This window comes from Oryzias latipes, chromosome 23, assembly GCF_053564925.1.
Source record: "Oryzias latipes strain Hd-rR chromosome 23, Olatipes_Hd-rR_3.1".
Taxonomy (NCBI): Eukaryota; Metazoa; Chordata; class Actinopteri; order Beloniformes; family Adrianichthyidae; genus Oryzias; species Oryzias latipes.
In genome coordinates this window covers 13069926-13091511 of record NC_136259.1, presented here as the reverse complement: position 1 = coordinate 13091511, position 21586 = coordinate 13069926, and the positions used below count along the sequence as shown (strand labels likewise).

At 41.9% G+C, this 21586-nt stretch overlaps 1 protein-coding gene, 1 long non-coding RNA gene and 1 other non-coding gene across 3 annotated transcripts; 2 read left to right on the top strand and 1 right to left on the bottom strand.

Moving 5' to 3' along the window:
* On the top strand, positions 1-15755 carry LOC101173755 (zinc finger protein aebp2-like). Its single transcript, XM_004082987.5, has 8 exons — positions 1-664; positions 3652-3880; positions 6455-6562; positions 6635-6818; positions 13965-14089; positions 14165-14232; positions 14319-14432; positions 15243-15755. Exons 1-8 carry the CDS (start codon positions 240-242, stop codon positions 15253-15255), a joined length of 1266 nt encoding a protein of 421 aa, XP_004083035.1. The 5' UTR covers positions 1-239; the 3' UTR covers positions 15256-15755.
* Positions 15756-18532: 2777 nt separating this feature from the next.
* LOC105357066 (uncharacterized) lies at positions 18533-21385 on the top strand. The gene is made up of 3 exons (XR_013653507.1): positions 18533-19403; positions 19488-19607; positions 19696-21385. It is a non-coding gene; the product is annotated as an uncharacterized LOC105357066 (long non-coding RNA).
* Positions 19866-19938, bottom strand: trnar-ucu (transfer RNA arginine (anticodon UCU)). The gene has a single exon. It is a non-coding gene; the product is annotated as a tRNA-Arg (tRNA).
* Positions 21386-21586: the final 201 nt, after the last annotated feature.

The following is a 21586-nucleotide window of genomic DNA, read 5'->3' as shown; positions in this document are numbered from 1 at the left end:
CTGATGATAGTGAAACGAAGTGGACAGCCCATCCGTATAGACCAGCTTTGGCTCCCCGAAATCAACGTCTCACCATTGCAGGACGAAGTGAACCGTCTTTTCAAATAGACGAGCTTTGGCTCCGCGAAGCCGACGTCATGATGTAAAGCTCCTGGGTTTGCTGGAGTCTGAGCAGAAGAGCACGCCGGCCCGGGCCCAACTTCTCTGTACGAATATTTAGAACAAACCGCTGTTTGAGAATGGCTGACGGGGCCCTCAGACCCGAACTTCATTCAACTCCGAACGGACCCGGTTCTTCATCAGGAACTTGCGCGGCTGTGCCGGTGTCTGAACCGAGCGACGGCGAGGGAAGACCACGCGTGAGCAGCGCGCGGTGCCCGGGTGAGGACAAGGGCGGCCAAAACCCGCCTGGTTGTCAGCCCACCGAACCTGCGAATGGAGAAGAACCCGGCGCTCAACCCCCTGAGCCCCGTGGGGGGAGCCGGGCTCGGGCGGGCTTGTGTTACCGCGTGGAGGGCGCGCGGGTGCCTGAAGGAGAACAAAGAGCACCTAGAAGGTGTATCGAATCCGCGGAAGGGCACGAGCGCGGTTCCGAAAGCCAGACTGGCACCGAGCTGGGGTCACTGGACAGGGAGTCGCCCTGCCGAGTGGATTCTGAAGACAGGTGAGGAAGACTCTGAGGACCCGCAAAGGTCGCGTGAGGATATAATTATGCGCCGTCCTAAAAGAGGTCACGTGCGCTTTTACGACTCAGCCGCGCGGAAATGAAGCACCTCTGGGTGAAGAGATGGAGGCCAGGAAGGCATCTCCCTCAGGGAGCGCGTGCTAATCAGAATTCATGGAGGCAACGATGTCTAGTTGAATTAAGTAAATAAAAGAATAAAAATTAGAACGCTGGTTAGGCGAGATAAATTTGGAGATGAAGTACTAAATGAGTTTAGGTAAAAAACACTTACGTCAAAGCTGCAATCTTCTTAGCACGACAGAACCGGTTTTTCCAGCATCTGTGGACCCGTTCCGTGAACCTGGAAAATATTTAAATGTTTCCTTCACAGAAACTTGTTGAATTGGATAAACAAGCCACATCAAGTGCAAAACGGTGTAAAACTGTTTAAAAATGAGTAATACATCGTCGTGAGTTAGCTTGATATTTACCTGATGCGAGTTTTTCCCTTAAATCTTTTCGCATTAGAAACAAATACGCATATATTTTTTCTTTTTTAGTTAAGAAAAGTGTTAATTTAGTAATCATCACTGTGATTCATATTTATGATAAATTGATATCATAAGGGTTGTTTAAAGACTGCCATGATTGTGACATAAAAGCTGAACAATCAAACAGATGCAGCTTTCTTATGGTCAGGTGCATTGTGGGATTAGTTGCCTTCCTCTGGACAAAACAGATGATGATGATCTGAGGGATATACAGAGAACCATGAATCTAGAAAAGACGTAAACTTGTTTGTTTGGTCAGAATTACTAACCTTAACAATCTGTCTGACAAAACCAAAAATTATAAACTAGGGTTAAAAAAATCCTAACCAATCTTAGCTTACAAAATCCAATTATATTTATCATATTAATATAAAAACGTATTGTTTTGAAATGTTTTTGTGAACGACGACTGTAACCAAAATGTTTTCCTTTAGATCAAAGACTATCAGAACTTTTTGAATGGGGATCTTCTGTGTTTACGTGTCAGTACTTTTAGATGGCATGAAGGTGGATGGAGGTCAAGATGAAGGCTGCAGGATTCTGCTGCGATCAAAACCTGCACAAATTACACATCATTTTAAGGCCGTGTCACATCCCCACTACGTGCATTTTGTGCATTTTCCACGTATGAAATGGTGGTCTCTTCGTGATTCATGCGTGATTTACCGGTACATAATTTATGAGTGTTTCTTACATTCGTCATTTTTTCGATGTGCGCAGATGTCCATCAAGGATTTCGGCCGACTGGTTTTTACTTGAATTCTGTTTTGAGCTGTTCATGGTCAGTTGAAAATTATGTTGTTTAGACACAATTATTACATAAATCCTACACAGTTGTGCTTGATTTTTGTGAGATGCATACACGTTTGTGGCTTTTCACGACCGTTCCACATATGTCTAACAAACCTTTCACAAATGTACCACAGATGAACCACTTTTCTTCCGCACACATATCACGTTCAAATTATGTAATTGATGCACAAACCACTAATGTATTGCAAAGAATTCTGACGTAAAGACCACAACTTTGCTCACTTCTTCCACGTCAGCATAAATTAGTGCACCCCCTTTAAAAAGTTCTAATTTAATTAGTAGCTTGATGAACAAAAGAAATAATTTCCAAACTTTTTCCAAGGTTGAGGTTTATTGAGCATTCTTTAACACCAGAACATGAAATTAATTAAGGTTAATGATTTAATTTAGATCACATAATCTTCAGTTTCCCTTAACTTTGTTGAAGCAAACATGAATACACCCTGCAACAAAAACGAATACATCTAGTGTTTTGAATGAGCACCAGGATTTTGAAGGACAGCACCAAGTCTTCTAGGCATGGAATGAACAAGTTGGCAACATATTGCAACATCTATCTTTTTCCATTCTTCAAGAATAACCTCTTTTAGAGCCTGCATGCTGGAGTGAAAGTGATGCTGAACTTGTGGCTTCAGAATACTTAGGTGTTCGATTGGGTTCAGATCAGGAGACATACTTGGCCGTTCAATCACCTTCAGCCTGTTCTTCAGAAATGCAACAGCAGCTTAAGAAGTGTGTTTTGGATCATTGTCATGTTGGAAAAGTGCTCCACGACCAAATGCATCAATTGATGGCAGCATCTTCTCTTCAGTATAGAGCACTACATTGTTGAGTTCATGATACCATCAATGAAATGCAGCTCCCCCACACCAGCAGCACTCACGCAGGCCCACATCAGGACACTGCCACCACCATTTTATCACTGTAGGCACCATGCATTCTTCTTTGAGATCCTTACCTTTGTGACGCCATACAGTTTTGAAACCATCATTTCCAAAAACCGTGATCTTTATCTCATCACTCCAGAGTATTGAGTCCCAGTAGTCTTCATTTTTTTCAGCATGGACCCTAGCAAATTCTAGGCATGCTTTTCTGTGCATGAGCTTTAGGAGAGGCTTCCTTCATGGATGATAACCATGCATGCCATTCCCCTGCAGTGTGCCCCGTATGGTGCTGGACACCTCTTAAATGAACCATTTGACTCACTTGTCTGCCTGTTAATTAGAATTTTGTAGTCTTAAGTCTGGCTTTTCTCCTAAGAATGTGGCTGGGGGGGTACTCATTTTTCCAACATGGGCTTGAATTAATTTGTTAGGAAAATCACTTTTGTGTGTGCAAATTAAAATCTCTTGTTTGCAATCAATGGCCCTCCTTTGTAGGTGTATATTGTAGCATAGTATTTCAGAGAAAATACTGATTCTGAAAGGACACCAAAGGTTTTCTGACAAAATGTAGTGGGGTGTGCTCATTTATGCGGAGCACTGTAAATTCACGTATGACCAGTTTTTCCTTGTGCAATATGTTCAAAATGTACATAGTGGCTGGGACCGGCCTCAATATTCTGAACAACAGATTTGCTGCCAGGTTACGGCCCGACTTCCTCTAGTTTTTTGTGTGCTTCAGTATCAGCTCCACCTTGATGGACATGGAAAGCACTGCGTCCAGCGGGCGCTCCACCCCTGCCATGCTCAGTAGCCATGATGGGGGAGTGACGGCAGCGGCTTCAGCAGTGGCAGGCGGAAAGTCCCTGAGCTACACCTGCTTCTGGGATGAATGCCAGCTGCTGTTCTCCAGCAGCCCAGACCTGGCAGAGCACATCCGAGCTTCCCATGTGGACCGACAGAGAGGGGGGGTGAGTGGATCCCTGATTTAAGTTCTGAGCAGAGCTTTACAGTACACTTGGACCACCAGAACCTGAAGCTAGAAAGGTTTATTTGCAAACATATATGTTCACCAGCTGCTGATTGTGTTTCATATCAGCATCTCTTTATAAACATAGCAGGTACGTATTGGACCAAGAGGGAATGTAAAATGTATAGTTCAGTTTGACTTAAAAAAAAAACAGCAAGGTGAATGTTAAAGAAGCCTATAACAGACACAGCACCATTAGGAAGACCGCTCTCTCTCTCCCATACACAGGATTCATACACTGGTATAACCTGTACTTCTTAATGAAGTTAATGTGTCTCTCCCTTCTCCCAAAAATCTTGGATTGTAGCGCGAAAGTCCTTCGTATCTTCGTTTAGTTTTAGAAGTCTCTGTCTCAATGACGATGTAAGTCCAACTTTGAGACATTTTTATTATTACATCCATCATTTTTGCAGTCAGTCTAAACACACCGCTTTTTTTATTTACTTGTCCTGGCCAACAGCTGAGCAAACAGATGAGAGCTGAAAACTTCTTGTGTTGGACATATTTTACCATTACAGCAGAGGTTATAAATCTTCTGACACAAAGTGTATATTTGAATAAACCCCTTTTGTAATTTAGGCAAAACTTTATTCATATTAATTATATTTGTAACAGATCTTTTGTTGGACCGGAAGAAAAAGAAAAGGAGGGGAGAAGAGAGAGGGATGTTGGGGGGGGTTATAGAAGGGAGGGGGGGTAAAATCATAAAGCAACAAGTTGCTGGATGTTTATAAGCATTACGGACAGGTTTAGATGTACAATACAGACCAAAAGTTTGGACACACCTTCCCATTCACTTGAATAAGAAGGTGTGTCCAAACTTTTGGTCTGGACTGTATAACAAACCTAAAAGGGGTGGGGCCTGTTCACAGACACTCAAATGTTACAAGCATACCGTTTGGCTTCAATAATGTTCATATACGCACAAGTAAACATGGACATTCAGCAACTACCGCTCAAACACGTATACTTATGCATTCAGACTAACACAAATGAAACTATCTAAACAGAATCCTATTGAACTTCATTAGCAAATACTGACATACCCACCCCAATGAAAATTGTGTTTTGGGTGTTTTTAACATGTCCAAGATAAAGAAAATTAAGATTCCAATTGCATTTGAGTCTTTCTAATGAACTCCTGCTGCTCTGGAGAAAACGCTATGAAAATAAATCAAACGATGATCGGAATGGGCCTTGAAGAATAAACACGAGCGCAGTCTTTGTTGCCCCACTTTGGGTATTTTCAGTGCAACATGATGTCAGATATAAACAGTAAATAAACAGTAGACAAATGTGAAATAAATTGCATATTAAATGGAAAGTGAGGACATGTAAATAATGTCAAGAATGCATGAAAAAACTGATAAAGCAATAGATTATTATCCTACGCTGACTAAGCTAAAGACATGCAGTCAACCCAGTTTGGAAGTTTCTTAAAGCTTATTAGGAGAAACATAATGGGGGCCAGCACGCTGGCTGTTAGCATCATGCTAACTAGATACAGTCACAACCACAGGTGTGGCTTTTGTTTGATGACTGCTACAATTTGTCCTATTCAGCAGGTTCTAGAGCCCAGTTCTGAATAACACTCACTCCACAGTCAGGTGGTTGGCCCGCTCCACTAGATTATAGTATGAATATTAAGTATCGCACTGCTCAGGGTAAATATTAGTAGTAGTACAATATTTATTTCAAATCAAATCAACATTTACATGAAATGAAATGCAAGTCTACACTAGACTTTAAAAATAAGATTTGAAAGGGGAATGGAAGAAATTTAGGATTATAAGAATGCAATCCCCACTCAACAATACTCATAACAGAAAAACAACAAGAACAAGATTAAACTATTTGACATTATAACGTTAACATTCGACAAACACACTCTGACCACACACCACGCCCCCTGTAAAAGAGAAGGAAAAAAGAAATAGACGTCTCAGCTGAAAAAAGAAACAACACCCAAACAAAACAAACGACACGTGTAAACACATATATACAAGTTTCTTCTTTTTACCCTTTTCTCTTGCCCTCATTATTTTCTGCTTCTCCTCCCTCTCTCTTTCCTTATCTCTTCACTTTTTCTTTCCTTCCTTTTTCCCTCTTCATTTCCTTTTTTTCCTCCCACTGCTTATGGTCATTCCTCAGAGCAGGAAAAAAAATACTTATAAATGTATTACATGTATGTGCAGTATACCATGGCCACACTGTATTTGTAAGCCTGTTCATCAATGTTTCATTGCTTCTTGGTACTTACTCCTTATGTATTTTTTAAACATACCTATAATAATGTATTATGAACAGGAAAGTGGCGTCTTTGTAACTACAGTTCAGGCTGGTTTAGTCAGGAGGATCTGACCCCCAGTTTTGTTCCTGATGCTAATGAAACACAAAAAAACTAGATTGTTTTAAGATGGTGTCAAACTACAAAAATGTTGCAAATGTGTTGGCTCAGACCTCATCCCAGATTCAAACAATAGTTGGTACAGAGTGTGTGTGTGTGCTTCCTCAGGTGTTCGTGTGTCTGTGGAAGGGGTGTAAGGTATACAACACCCCGTCCACCAGTCAGAGCTGGCTCCAGAGGCACATGCTGAGCCACAGCGGAGACAAGCCCTTTAAGGTAACACAACTTAAACTTAATGTCTTCCATCCGATCGGGTCTCTCATTTGTCTTCCATTTCTGTTTCTTTAGTGTGTAGTGGGGGGGTGCAGTGCCACATTTGCCTCACAGGGGGGGCTTGCCCGCCACGTACCCACCCACTTCAGCTCCCAGGGCTCCTCCAAAGCATCCAGTCAAGGCAGAACAAAGGAGGAATCTCCGTCCAAGGCCGGCCACAAGAAGAGAAAGCTCAGGAACAAATATAGGCGCTCCCTCCGTACGTAGCTGCTCACGTGCACATGCATACTGAACATATGAACACCCATACGTATCACGTGCATACACACAACATACATATTTTCACATTCACACACATTCTTCTCATGTGCACAAGCATTCTGTGCAAAACACATTTGCTTCAAATAAAAACCTAGTACAGAGTGCAAACTCAAACAAATTCCCAGATGGCAATGCGGGTAATATAACCAAACGGGCCCCTGGTCGGTTGTACACGTCTGTTAATCTCAACATCAGCCGGCCGGATGTGTCATCATCACTCTGATGAATCTTGACAACTCTTTCTATGGCCAGGCAGCTGAGGCTCAACTAACAGGACCACCACACCCACGGAGAGTTCTGGAGTGGCCAAATGCTATATCTGTCTAGTCTGCGGGGTGGGGAGGTATTCCTAGAGGAATCTCGCCCAAATGTTGTCAGCGAGCACCTGTGAGTGCCGCCAACGTCTCCGACTCAGGATCTCAATGTCTGGATAGACTACCTGAGCCAACAATCCGTCAGGTCGCGCCATCAGGAGACTGCCACAGGGTCGATGTCTGCCACGTCCGCAGAGTTGTAGCCAAGAGGTTTAGAGTTAAGGATGGACTCCACATCCAGGAGCACAGTGAGAAGGACTTCCTCATATACTGATTGGGCTCCAGCAGAGGTGTTCACATAACGGATTTCCAACTTTCACATGCCACCAAAGTTAGGAGCTGCTGGTGGGTGGAAGTGGAACTTGATTCTCTGCTTAGCAAGCTGTTGCTGTAGAGCAGGTCCCATTCTTGTGAAGGCGTCCTTGAGATCATGTTCTCCACTTTTGAAGTTAGTCAGACCAGATCTCCGCTGGTGTTCCACATCTGGCAATGAATCTCCTTAGGGCCATGATGTAGGTGTCCACATCCAACTTGTCTTTCAGGTTGGTTCGGCATGTTGTCCATTTGCCAGAGCTTCTCCACATGCTTGTAAAGCTGTTCAAGCTTTGATGGGGAAAAAAATCAAACGGGCACTGCACTGCATTGGTAGGCCGGCCCACCAGGTATGAACTTGGCCTTAAAGGGTCCACCCATGTTTTGTGAGAAATGTTGCTGGGCTGCTGGGGTAGCTAAGTCTGATGGGCTAAATTGGTGTGATGAGGTGAGGCTGGTCAGAACGGATGGGGAAAGATTCGGCATATCTAAGAGCGGGAATGGGAAGACCACGGAGGTGCCTGAACTTCTGCTGGCTTTCCATCGGATGGGTGTGCTGGGCAAGGCTGAGACGGTTATCTGTAAAGGCACTCTCAATCTTGTAGCTGGTGTGAGGTTTAGCCACTGAGGAGATATGGAAGGTCACAGCAGGTCCATGCAGGATGCGGATATCCTGTCTGACTGTGTGAAGAGGGAGATGTTCAGGTGTTTCCTTAATGCCCAAAGCTTTGGCTGCTGATGGTAGCAGCTTTAACCTTTCAGACCCATCATCCAGTAGCAAAGGCGCTCAGTTTAGGGTTGTGTCTCTCCATCGGGATGTCAATCACCCATCACGATGGACGATGGTATCGTCCATCGTGATGGGTGATTGACATCCCGATGGAGAGACACCATCATGATGCCACGCCCCCGCCACGCTGCGAGTAGACACCATAAGCCGCGGTTACATGTTCAAAATATCTTGATCGTATCAATGGTCGGATTAGAATCCAACTGTGTACATGGTCCCAGAAAAATGTTTTCAGAATATAACAAAAGTTCACATGTGTCACACTTTTGGTCGGAATAAATCATTCGCACATGCGCAGTAGGGTTTGGAAAACCGGAATGACTGAGGATATGACTTCCGCCGAGCGGCTTTATACATTGACATGTCAGCTCCGTAATATAAGAGATGATCTTCTAAACGTGCTTTTAATAATGTTACGATTGAGCACAGGTGTTAGCTCACCTTTGCACTAACAGTTTGCATGATTGAATGAATGAAAGATTTCACACTAGTTGGTTTAAAGGCATAGGTATGCGTTCGTGAACACTATCTGTTTTGTGTACATGTAGACATGTGGACATTTTTGCAGCTGGCAGGTGTGTTGATAATATTTGAGTGTGTGTGAACAGGCCCCGCCTTTTTTGTACTATATTTGAACCATACCGTAATGATAAACAACCAGTAAACCTGTCTGCTCTATGCTGCTTCATGGTCTTACCCCCCTTCCCCTCCTATTATCACCCTCCTACCCCCCCCTCTCTCTAACGTCCCTCTCTCTTCTTCCCCTTTTTCCTTTTCCGTCCGGTCCAACACCAAAGATTTTCAAACATGATTGAAATTAATAAAGTTTGGCCTCAATTACAAAAGGGGTTTATTCAGACATACCTTTGGTTTGTCTGAAGATTAATAACCCCTCTTGTTAAAATAAAATATGTCCAACACAAGAGGCCCTCAGCTCTCATCTGTTTGCCTAGCTGTTGGACAGGACAAGTTAAAAAAAAAAAAATAATAATAATGTTATGATTATTATGAAACGCCTGTTCGACTGTTTTAATTTTAATCCGTGTGGTCAGCGCTTTTTCTGTTGAAGAGCAGAGCCGGAAAGAAGCCAGAATTAGCAGTATGCTAAAACGGGCTAACAACATTAGCTTTGGGTGGTGCTGCTATCTGCATCCTGGCTGCACGTAAACATGTGGGAATAACATCCGCCTTTATTTTGTCGGGACGGGACTCGAAACACAAATCCACGTGATTGTTTGAACGGTTTCTGAGGACTGAGCGACATTTCTGCTTTGAAGCTCACACCGCCGCTGTGTGTGTGCGCTGACGATCCGAGCTCTGCTCAGACACACACTTTTAGACCCGGTTCTGAGTTCGGTAGCTTGTTCCCCTAGAGCTGCTGGACGGATCGCAGTCCTAAATCTCCCACACATACCACTCATGTAACAAAGCACCCCCCTTCCCCTCAAACACAACGCTGTAAATCCGCGCTCCTCCGGTCCACTTGACTAGTTAAGTGCGGGAGCGGAATACTTATTTCTATTTTGTTTGTTACTTTTTTTTGTTAAAGTCACTGGATCATCGCGGATGAGTCATTAGTTGGGAAATAAAATAAATAAAGTAATAAAGTACAATAACGAATATCAATTATATAAGACCAAAAAATTAAAAATATCCCCCCCCCCACGACGATATCATCGTCCATCCCGATGGTTGACAGCAAACATCGTCAACGGCCAATTTAAGGGACAGCGCCCAAGTTGTCCATCCACCATAATGGATCGGGATGTGAACCACTTTCAGCATGACTCGGCCTACTGCTCTGGTCAATCTAAGTAGAGGGTGTTGGAAGCAGAGTTGGTTAAGCACCTTTCTTGTTTGGCTACTTCTTAGGGAACTCTTTCGTAGTTTGTATTAATTTCATGAAGGGCCAGGAGATGCTTTCTATTGCACACGCTATAAGGTTTCTTTAATGTGCACTGAGCAGCGAGGTGGGGCTACAAGGGCTATTGACTTGTATCCAGTCTTTTAGTTGCTCTTTGGAGAGTTTGGCAACTTCACCACACTGACTTAGATGGTGTTCATTGCTATTACAGTAGGTACAGAACACTTTGCTCTTAACTTACTCCTTAATGTAACTAGATTTAGATGACAAGGTTCGCTTTAACTCACCAGCGCCATGGAGGCCTATTACGCTTTATCTGGCTGTACGGCTCTCGTTCTTCATACTTGGCCTCTCTCTGATGGTCTTTAGAGTGGTTTGGTTGTCGAATCCTTGGCCCCAGGACTCATAGGCTACGTTCACACTGCAGGGCTTAATGCTCAATTCGGATTTTTTGAAAAAATCTGATTTGTTTGCTAGACCGTTCACATTTCCAAGTAAATCCGAACTTTTGTGATCTCCAGTGTGACCGTGACACGACCCAAACGAGACCCGCATGCGCAGAAGCCAGAAGAATACTTAACGGTGAAAGACGTCACTTGTTGTTTGCGGAGCAAACTTTAACAATGGATGTCAACAACAGTGTTGTCAAAAGCGGAGCTCTTTTTGTAATATTAAATTTATTTTCACGAAGGAGCAGCACAATTACAATCTTCTCATTTTAAGAAGGCAATGGAGTCGGGATCTTCTGTACCCACTGTTGTGGAAAGGAAATGTGCACGTTCTCGTTCCCGCCTACTTCAACGCAAAATGATGACGTTTGTTGCGTGTCGATGACGTACGGTTTGGAATCAAGTCACCTGGCCGGTCAGACGGCGGTCGCAATTGAAAAGAACGGCTACAATTCGGAATCAGGATGGCAAACCCACGGGGCCTGGGTCGCAATTGAAAAGATCGGATCTGTGTCATTCAGACTGTCATGAAAAGATCGGAATTGGGCCGCTTAGGGGCAAAAAATTCGGAATTGGGTCATTTCAGCCTGCAGTGTGAACGTAGCCATAGAGTAACCACTTTGACAGGTCAATTAAGGTGTGACTGGTTCCTGCCTGCTTAAACTGGTGTCTGCAGATATCAGCACGCTTTTCAGGTGGAAGCTTGCCGAAGAGATGTGCAACGTGTGATCCACAGTTCAGTTTGACTTCACCTTTACGGCCCAAGGTTTGCAGTGCCCCACCAGGGACTGTATTTGGAGGGCAAACTTCTGAAATGCAGCAATGTCTCCACACTTAACTTCAGATGCATCAAAAACACTGGCTATCTTTCTGAGGGCAAGTTGGGGTTGGCTGAACTTATCATGGAGAGCTGCCAGGGTGTCATTGTAAGGAGTTGGGGAGTTCAGATAAGCATCAGCTTAAGGTGGTCTACAAGACTTGGTATCTGAACAGTTTGGTGGTGTTAGCAGGAAGTATGTTTTCTAGGGCTACAAGAAGCCTGGCAAACTTGCTGGGGTCTGGATTTGGGAACTTAGGAATGGTAGGTTGAAGACCTATGTAGTGCTGTTCAGGTACTGTGAAAGGCACGTTGAGGTTAGAAAGCTGAATGCATGATGCTGCCCTCGTAGCTGGAGATTGGGGCTGGGTTGACTCAAGGAATTACTGTTTTGTATCTACAGAGACTGCAGCTGGTGGCATATGTGGTGGTGGAGGAGTAGGAGGTGGCCAATGAGAGGCATAAGCAGTGTCTAGAGGAATAACACAGTTGGTTACTTACCCCATCAATCTTAAGCTGCTTCATATCCTTCTGCAAGTCTTATTCAGGCTCAGGCCAGGGGGGAGGATCAGGCCAATCGCTCTCCTCCTGAGGTTCTACTTTAGGAAGGGAGATCTGGAGTAATGCAACTCAGGTTTGCTGAGCTGGACTGTGGGACAAAGCCATTTCTGGTTTCAGTGTCCGAGCAACATTGATTAGCTCTTTGATCTCACTTCGGGCCTCGTGCAGTTCCTTTAAGCCTGACTGTATCCACTCTTGTAACTATAGCAGATTGGCATTCTCCTCTTGAATAGCTCTGATCTCTGTGTAGAAGTGGTGGTCGTGGCGTGGGCCAGCCTGGTACAGCGTTTCACATTCCATATTTGTCTCCTGGAAGCAGCTTGGGGCTAACTGAGGCGTCTCGGATTGACCAGCATTCTCTGTAAAGCTTTCTGAGGGAACTTAGGATGGTTGGAAGAAACTCATCTGGACATCAGGACAACGAGTCTGTCTTTTGGGCTTTGCATCAAGGTGCATCTCTTCTGCTAGATCCATCTGTACTGTTCTCTGGCTTGAAGGACCAGAATGTTGGCATCTCTGATGTCCTTACATCCTCTCCAAGGTTATAGAGGGGCTTCAATTTGCCCCTCTCCAAAAGTATCTCCTTCAGTTTTTGAAGCATGCGTCTTTCTAAACTAAGAGCAAAGTTGAGCCAAAGAATTGTATACATCAAATGTTTCCATTTGTTAAATTATTAGCCTAAGGACACGTTGCATATAGTTTATTGAGATGATTTGCACATGTAACCTTTTATAATAGCATATTTTCTTCATTTAGTCTTTTTTTGCATTCCTAAAGTTGATCAAGTTTCCTGTTATGAAATTTCTCTTAACTTTTTTCAGCTAATTCCGTATTTAGCGGACATTGTTAGGATCTCAGGGACCAGCTTTAGCAAATAGCATTCACACTTGTGTTATGGAACGTAATACAATTTTTTGTAATAGTTTAATTATAATGCAGTGGACCCTCGTTTATTGTTGAAGTTGCGTTCTAAAAACAACGCACAAAATCAGAGTAGTCATCTTTTTTTAAAAGTATTTTTTACAATAATTCTAGATGTTTAAGGCTTTAAGATTTATGTACATTTTGTAAGCTGAATGCGTACTTTACATAAGTCAGAGATGGATTGAAAGTGGTCTACAACTAAATTAAGGAGGCAGAAGACAATTGGCTGTTAAAAAAGGGGTGCATAATTGATTGATTTCCTTTTGTTTTCAAACACTAAATAAAAAGGTTAAACATAATAAACATTGATTAAGTGCTCAAAAAAGGAGAAGGTATAAGAAAAATCTTTTTAATTCCCACCACAAGCTTACTATATTTCATGTAAATGTTTTTACACATAAAACATATAATCATTATAAACACAAAAGAAATAAAGGAAAACAAAAAAGGTTCTGAAATAAATCCACAAGGCTGCAAAAGGTAAGCCACGTTACAGTGAGGGTAAAACACAGTTAACGTTGTGATGTGACACATTGTTTCCTCTTCCAGCACAACATGCTCAGCTGTTATTCTGTGTCAGTTTTACAGAGCTCTTGTTTTATTTCTGTGAACGTTTTAAGCTCACTAAGATGCATTTTCACCAAAAATGTTCAGGTAGAAATACATGTATTTCTATTCACTCTGTCTGTTTAGTCATTTTAATCTGTTATGAACTAAAGCTTTTCAGATATTTTTTTTGAAAATGTTTCATTCATAGATGGTGTTTATAACTACCAATAAATGATAAAAAAAAATAAGGTTTAAATTCCTACTTGGCAGAGCATTTCTCCTGACGTATGATGACATTTATTCTGCTTTTTCTACATCAACTTTGGATGTTCCTTGGCTAAATCCTACCTTTTACCTTGGCAGCTTTTAGTGGTAAACATCACGTTTCTTGTATTAATCGGTTAACTATTCAAAATTTTTGTTGTTGCTCTTTGCTGCTCTTCACTCCTATTGTGTTCGCTGGTCTCAGCAGACTCTTCACTCATCGTGTCTTTCTGTCTACAGCGAGACCTCACGACTTCTTTGATGCTCAGACAATGGACGCCATCCGCCACCGAGCCATCTGCCTTAACCTGGCGACGCACATTGAGAGCCTGGGCAACGGAAACAGTGTGGTGTTCCACAGCAGGGTGGGGGTTGGCTTGTGCCACTGCAGGAAATGACAGCGCACAACAGGTGTCACTTTGTTCATGCTTGTGTTTCAGGTCATTGCCAGAAGGAAGGAGGCCTCTGGGAAAGTGAAGTTGCTGTTGCACTGGACACCTGAAGACATGTAAGTCTTCACCAGGTTCAATGCCCCCACCCCCACCCCACCCTCTGTTGTGTAATGTAGTTGCATTGAAACATTTTTTGTGTCAGACTGCCAGATGTTTGGGTGAACGAAAATGACCAACTGCAAATGAAGACCAAAGTGGTTCACCTGTCCAAGCTGCCCGCTGACACAGCAGTGCTCCTGGACCCCACCCTCTACAGGTATATCTGCAGACCCCCATAGAATCTGTTGATATGGCTCCTCTTGCACCCCCTCATTACAACACTTTTCTGCAGCAGACTTTTTCAAAATTGTAATTGTTTAGATTTAGGCGCTTGTCTCTTTTTCCCCTTATAACCAACCCCCCACCATCTGTTCCTGAGTTCCACACAAACCAGGAAATAGCAAGTGTTGCAGGTCCACAAAAGACAACTGCAAGCTGGTGGCAAAAAGGACCAGTAGAGTTTGGTCTGTAATGTTCATCATAGAATCATTTCAACTGGAGGAGATAGAATGTTAAAAAAAATGAATCAAGAAATCCCAATTGTTCATCTCAGTCTTGTTCAGGTCTACAACCACTGGTGTCATTCGAAAGCTCTTTGGTCATGGTGAAGAGGTTTCAGTCTGTTTAAGGGTGGGAACAGGTGTTTTTTAATCAGATAACTTGTTTATTGGTGTTAAATACTTGTTTTATTGCCCCGTTATACAAATAAATGCTTTAAAAATCAAACAATGTGATTTTCTGAATCCTTTCTAACAATCTGTGTTGGAGTTGAAGTTTTTCTATGCTGACGATGACAGACCAAATCTTTCTTTTTAAAAGGGACAACTTGCAGAATCATTGACCGACACATACTTGTTTGCCAAACAATTTTATAAATCCCATCAGAGCAGAGGAGGTTGGAAAGGTATCATGAGGAGTATTAATTAGACTGAAACGCTTAACCCTCTTATTTTAACAAAGTTACTGACACTTAGTTGTGATATGATGAGGTTGGGAGAAACTCAATGAACTTCCTTTTGTCTTGCAGGATGTTCTTATGACACGTCCATGTGAACGCCGCCTCCTCCTGTCATCGTTCCATGAGCCTTTTTCCTGTTCCTCCGGAGCAGTGCTGGGTTGAAGTGAATTTTATTTGAATGTTCTTTGGTTCTGAGCTTACTAAAGCTGTAACTGTAAATAATGCCATACAGATTTGTAATATATTTTTTATAATTTTCTTTTAAATTGGAAGTGTAGATTGTTTCTGATAACTATTTTCTTTTTAACAAATAAATGTTAGAAACTTATGCTTGTCAGATATTCCTATAGAGCACCCCAGTTTGAAGGTATTAGGTAATTAATTTATTTAGTTTAGTTTCTTTTTTACACCAAATACTTGTTGGTAGAAGGGGGTGGAGTTGGACCCATGTTTGTGAATAACACAAACAGGCGACATGCAGATTTTTAAGAATATGAAGCAGAGATGTCTGTTTTACACAAAAAATGTATTTGCCACATTTTACTTTTTAAAAACTGGATTAAAAAGGCAGGAGTCTGTGAATACTGTTTCCTTTGCCATGGAAAGCGCTGTTCCACATCAGTCTACATTCTGGTTTTCATTACCTAGCCTGTGTTGGAGCTCTGTTTAAATAACTATTGTTGGGTATATAATATATAAATCCTAGAGGTAATTCCAACACATAATCACTGGTATATTGATTAGTTCCTTAAAACCAATTTACTCCTACCCTTAATATACATGACTTTTATAAGCACGGTCAACTTGCAATTCAACGCATTTTTAAAGTCCCACTATGATCATCTTTTATCTATTTTTAAAATATTCCCAGGGGTCTTTTAATTATATATATTATAAAGTTTTTAGCCAAAATCTCAAAAACTTTGTTTTCAAGGCCATAGTTTGACAGAGCGACAGGAGTTGTGGGTGGAACTGTTGGTGCGGAAGTAAGCCTCAGCCTATTTCCCATGATCATTTGATTAGTTGCTAGCTCACAGCCCCTGAAGATCACAAGCTAACATAAGCAGTGCAAGAAAGATGGCGAGTAATATTGGAGCTGTCCGGCCGTACAGTTTAGATCAAGATTCCAGCTCAGACCAAGAAAACGGAGACGTTCCTGGATCTATTCGTCTGCAAGGGGATGTGTCAGATTGGAGCGGAGAAGAGAACTTGTGGCCCCGCCCAGCGTATTTTCTATGTCAAAACAGAGCTTTTCCCAATGGCATTTTTTTTCGTCTGCTCCATGTTTACTACAATTTGAATAAAGAAATTCCTCAGAAATGCAGGTTAAACTCAACTTTATATATCTTCGTCCATCATCAGAAAAATGCCTAAAAATGCCAAGCAACTTTCTTCAGAGACAGTCTTCATAGCCCACTCTACAGAAACACCACGAATAGGACTAGAACCAATAACCCATGGCTTAGTAAGCTACCTCATCACCACTGCAGGCTTATAAAGAACTTGAAAGGAGGCTGTCCAACTAGCAGTTTCATCAAAGACCTCTGAACGTGTCTGCACATTGACAACATTGAAACTGGACAATTTACATTCAATTCGATGACAACAGAGTTTAAAGTAGAAACTTGCGCCACCTGCTGGACACTGTTGGCAGTGCCAAGTTCAAGTCAAAAATTCTTTCTTTTAGTCTTCCCATACTTTTTTGCTAATACTGTATTCTAATGCAAAAAAAACGTAACCTGGAAGTGTGGTATTTTTCACATAAAAGCATACATCAGGGATAAACTTCTATCCACTATCAGCATATAAATAGCAGCAAACATTAAGTCCATAAGTCTCAAAGCTGTCCCAGACTTCCTTTCTCGTAAATCTTGCTCCAGACTTTTTCTTTCACAGCTCTGCTTCAATTGTATGAAAGACTTGGTGTCATATAATTCCAGCTGGCCTCAGACTGTATTTATTAATTTCTACTTCATGATTACTTATCTAACAGTTCATACTTCTGTGTTTTGAAAAGGACACTACCCACACATAACTACCAAATCTGAGTCCCTTAATGTTAAACTTTTTTAACCCTTGTGCTATCTCAGATGACCCCACCCTTACATTGACTAGTTATTCCTACCATGACAAAGGTGGAGAAAGGTGGAAAGATTTCATGTAATCCATGGACACCAGTGAAGATCACAAATCAATGAAGAAAAAAGGTTCAACACACTGTCTGTGAAAGTGCCTATAGCACAAGGGTTAAGGTTGGATGCGAGTTTTCTTGCAATTAGACTGCAGAGTGCAAGCTGTGATATTTCGTTTGCTCTCATTGTAAAATGTTCTCGATGCTTCATTGATTGAGACAAAGTCAGATGCTTGCCTATTATTGACCTAGTCTATTGTGCACTGTTACAGCCTTCACTATACTACTTCATTAGCCCAATGAGGCTTGATAACTGTCATGTTTTATCCACAACTACACCATAGGAGGGCTAACTCTACTAATTGGACAGACTTTTCACAACACCACCAAGGCATCCTCATAAATGAATAAATAAAAAGAAACAATCAAGACAGTAGGAAATCTAGCTGCTTGCTCTAAAAGGAAGGATATGTTGTTATCTGCTGGACGCTATTGGCAATTCTACTGAGGTATTCCAGAAAGCAAGGTTAACTTAACCTGACATTAACCCTGACCTCAGTTAAGTAAGCCAGAACTTGCTTTCTCTGGGTATGTAGATTCCAGAACACTGGTTATGAGTTTGCTTAATTGACCTCCTTTCAGTAACCCTGAGTTAATGCGTGTGCACGGCGAGTACAACAAGGCATTTTCAATGGATTGCTAAGTTCCGGAGTCACCATGGAAACCGGTGGAGAAAAAAGAGCTTTATATTTTGGTGAGACGGAGTCAGAGGTTTTTATGACAGTGTATAAAGAGTACACGCCCATCATAACTAAAGAGAAGTAATACGGCTGCATCAGCAAATAAAAGAAAAGTTTCTGCTAGGCAAAAATTAATGGGTCAGAGTAATAAACATGTAAGTTCCTAATCTTATTTCCAGTTTCATTGTGATACGAAATGTCTATATATTTATATTTATATATATATATATATATATATATATACCACACTCCCACCCTGAGATTGGGTACACAGCCCCAACAACCACAGATACGCTGAGGAAGGCAGCAACTGACCTGAAAGACAAGATCATTTCTAGAATGAACACTTGGCAACCCCAACACCAGGGGCCTGTTTCAGAAAGGAGGTTAAGTGTAAACTCTGAGTGCGTTAACCCTGAAATTAGGGAAACCCTGGGTTTTCCGTTTCAGAATGGGAGGCTTGTTAAACCAGAGAAAGCAGAGTAAGTCAAACCCGTTTCTGAAAGAGAGGTAACTTATACTCAGAGTCAGTGTACATGGTTACTTACGCTGTGAACCTAACCTGGTCGGGAGCAGGTTTTATTCTCTAAACTCAAGGTTTCTGCCGGTCCCCTCCCCTTTTTAAAGACGAAGCGGTATTTTTCGCTTTAACCTTCATTGGCCACATTTACGTCACACAGAGACAAGCTAAGTGACAAGAATGCTTGTCCTTTTTTGGAGGACCCAATAGACGAGGAGGCTGCATTAATTCGTAGAGAATTACATTTACATCATACGAGGATTTTGAGACCTAGACTCGATTTTTTGTCATTTCGCCATACGTTTTGTTTGAGCGTTACCGTTTTTCGTTGCAGTCAATTACATATATACACAATCTCATCCAGCCTTACATTACTAACATCAGGCATCGTGGACGTGCTCTTATCCGAGCAGATACTCTGTGCAGCTTTACGTTTCTTTGCCAATGGAAGCTTTCTGTACAATATCGGGGATGCGGAGCATATTAGTAAAGCCACTGTATGCAGAGCTGTTCGGAAAGTGTGCCTCGCTCTCAAGCACTTTCTGCGCATTTTTACAGTGTTTCCTGGGCACAAACCCCTGAGAGCCATCAAAGAGGAGTTTCACAGGATTGCTGGTTTGTAGTGTTCAAATCAGTTCAAATGTGTCTATGCTGAACAATTATGTTTAGTTAACAATGTCTTACTGCATCTTCTGAAAGTGACCTAATAATTAAACTTACCTTCAGGTTTTCCAAATGTGGTTGGATGCATTGATGGCACACATATACCTGTCATCGCACCAACTGAAAATGAGGCAGACTATGTAAACAAAAAGTCAATCCACAGTATTAATGTGCAGGTAAATAGAGTTACATGCAGTTTATGATGGTGAATCAACCTAGCAATGCTATATTTGAAATGTCTTATTCTTTCCACTGTAAAGATTATATGTGATGCTGCACATGTCATCACCAATGTTGAAGCCAAGTGGTCCGGCTCTGTTCATGACTCACGAATATTTCGTGAGTCTACCCTAAGTGAGTCTACCCTAAGCAACAGACTGGTAAGTAAATGTATGCACTACATTTACACATGCACTTAAATGTAGCACATATGCAATATGATTTTTGTTTTTGTCTTTTTTTATACAGGACAGATTGATGGCTTTCTGTTAGGGGATAGAGGTTACCCATGCCAACCTAAACTTCTAACCCCTTGCATAAAGGCACCTGTGCACCCCACAATCAGTCAGAAGTCTGACTACCATCATGGGCATTGAATCAATGACTTTCTTTATAAGAAAGAACTGCAACATTTGAAGCACCTCAGAGGGGACTCGAACCCCCAATCCCTGGCTTAGAAGGCCAGTGCCTTATCCATTAGGCCACTGAGGCTTGACAACTCCCTTTACACATGAAAGAGTTGGTGTCATTTAACTCCGACAGGCCACTGAGAACAATGACTAAATTCTGCTTCATGGTCACTTTTAAAACCATTGGTACTTTGTGTTTTGAAAAAGCCGCGACCAATAAGTCACTATCAAATCCCAGTCCTTGACTGACAATGTTCAACTTTGTAAGATTTGACACTCATTCAATGGCCGTGCGTCATGTGCGTGGAGCCCAAAAACGACTATAAACAAACATGCCTCACAATGCGTGTTGCAACAGTTTTGAACGATGTAGCCCAAAATGTGCATACACGTGCGTTGGTACAGCCGTTTCATTGGAAGTGGTCGTGTTCCACTCCTAGGTCTTACAGAACTTGAAAGAGGGATGTCCAGCATGCAGTTTTATCCATAACTAGCCCATAGGAGGGCTAACTCTACCATTTGAACTAACTCTTCACAACTTGATCTTGATCTTGATCTGCAATGTGCAGCAATAATTACTGGTTTAATGTGATCGTGTGTTCTAATGATAATCAATGATTATTACATATCGGTACCGTTACTGTTTACTGAAATCATGAATGAATGTTTTCTGAAGATCATCAGTCATTACTAGGCACTGGATTTTGATACTTGAAGAGAATTTATCTGATCAGAACTGGATTACAAAAACTGTAAAACTATCAAATGAATGAACTCAGTAGGGGTGGGATTGTATAAGCTTGCTCTTTCCCACTCATTTTCAAGCAATAAATCAAGCTCAACCTAACTTTAGTTAATGATCACTGTATTTAATTAAGCATATGTGATTTATGTGACATGTTTGTTTTGTTTTATTTTCTGTCTTTTTAATCTATGCATTTCAACATTTCTGTAATGATTTTGATAAATATGTGAATTTCTTTATTGCTTTGACTACAATGCTTGAAATAAATCAATAAATCAAATCAAATCAAATCTAGCCGCACGCGCTAAAGGGAAGGGTATGTTGTTATCTGCTGGACCCTGTCGACAAATACAGCTGAGATCAAAAACTCTCACCATGCTACTACATACACACCAGGCATGGGATGAATGTGTGTTCCAGAGCCCGTTTGAATGTAGTAGGAGTCTCTACATACCTTTAGGCTAATGTTCAAATGCATAAAAGTGAATCTGGACAATGGGAATGCTGTTAGTGTGGTATTGTTCACACAATCGCACACATCAGGGGTATGTTTTGATCCAATATTAGCTCATAGTTGGTAGCAAACAATAGCAGTCAATGGCTATCCAGTCAATGCCCTTGAACTGTCAAAAAGCTCCAGATGGGGTAAATTTTCTTGCTGTTCTGATATGGAGCAAACATGAACACCACTTCTCTATTTGAACCCACTTTCTTGGCTCTTTGTGACTTTTTCCTATCGAATTACATAAATGCCAAAAATTGAAAGGGCGTAAAGACAACTGAGCGGGCGTATTTAGAAACTGAGTGAGTGAACCTTAAAACTGTGATGGCGCAATTCTAGCCAAGCGACCCCGTATTTTACAACTGAACGCTGAAATCCTAACTGAGCAGCGATCCTGCTCGGTCAGTTCTCCTTTGCGCCCTCACCTGGATTTACGCTCAGTGTTAGGGGGGCGTTTTTGTCACTTGGGGGCGGCATTCAGGG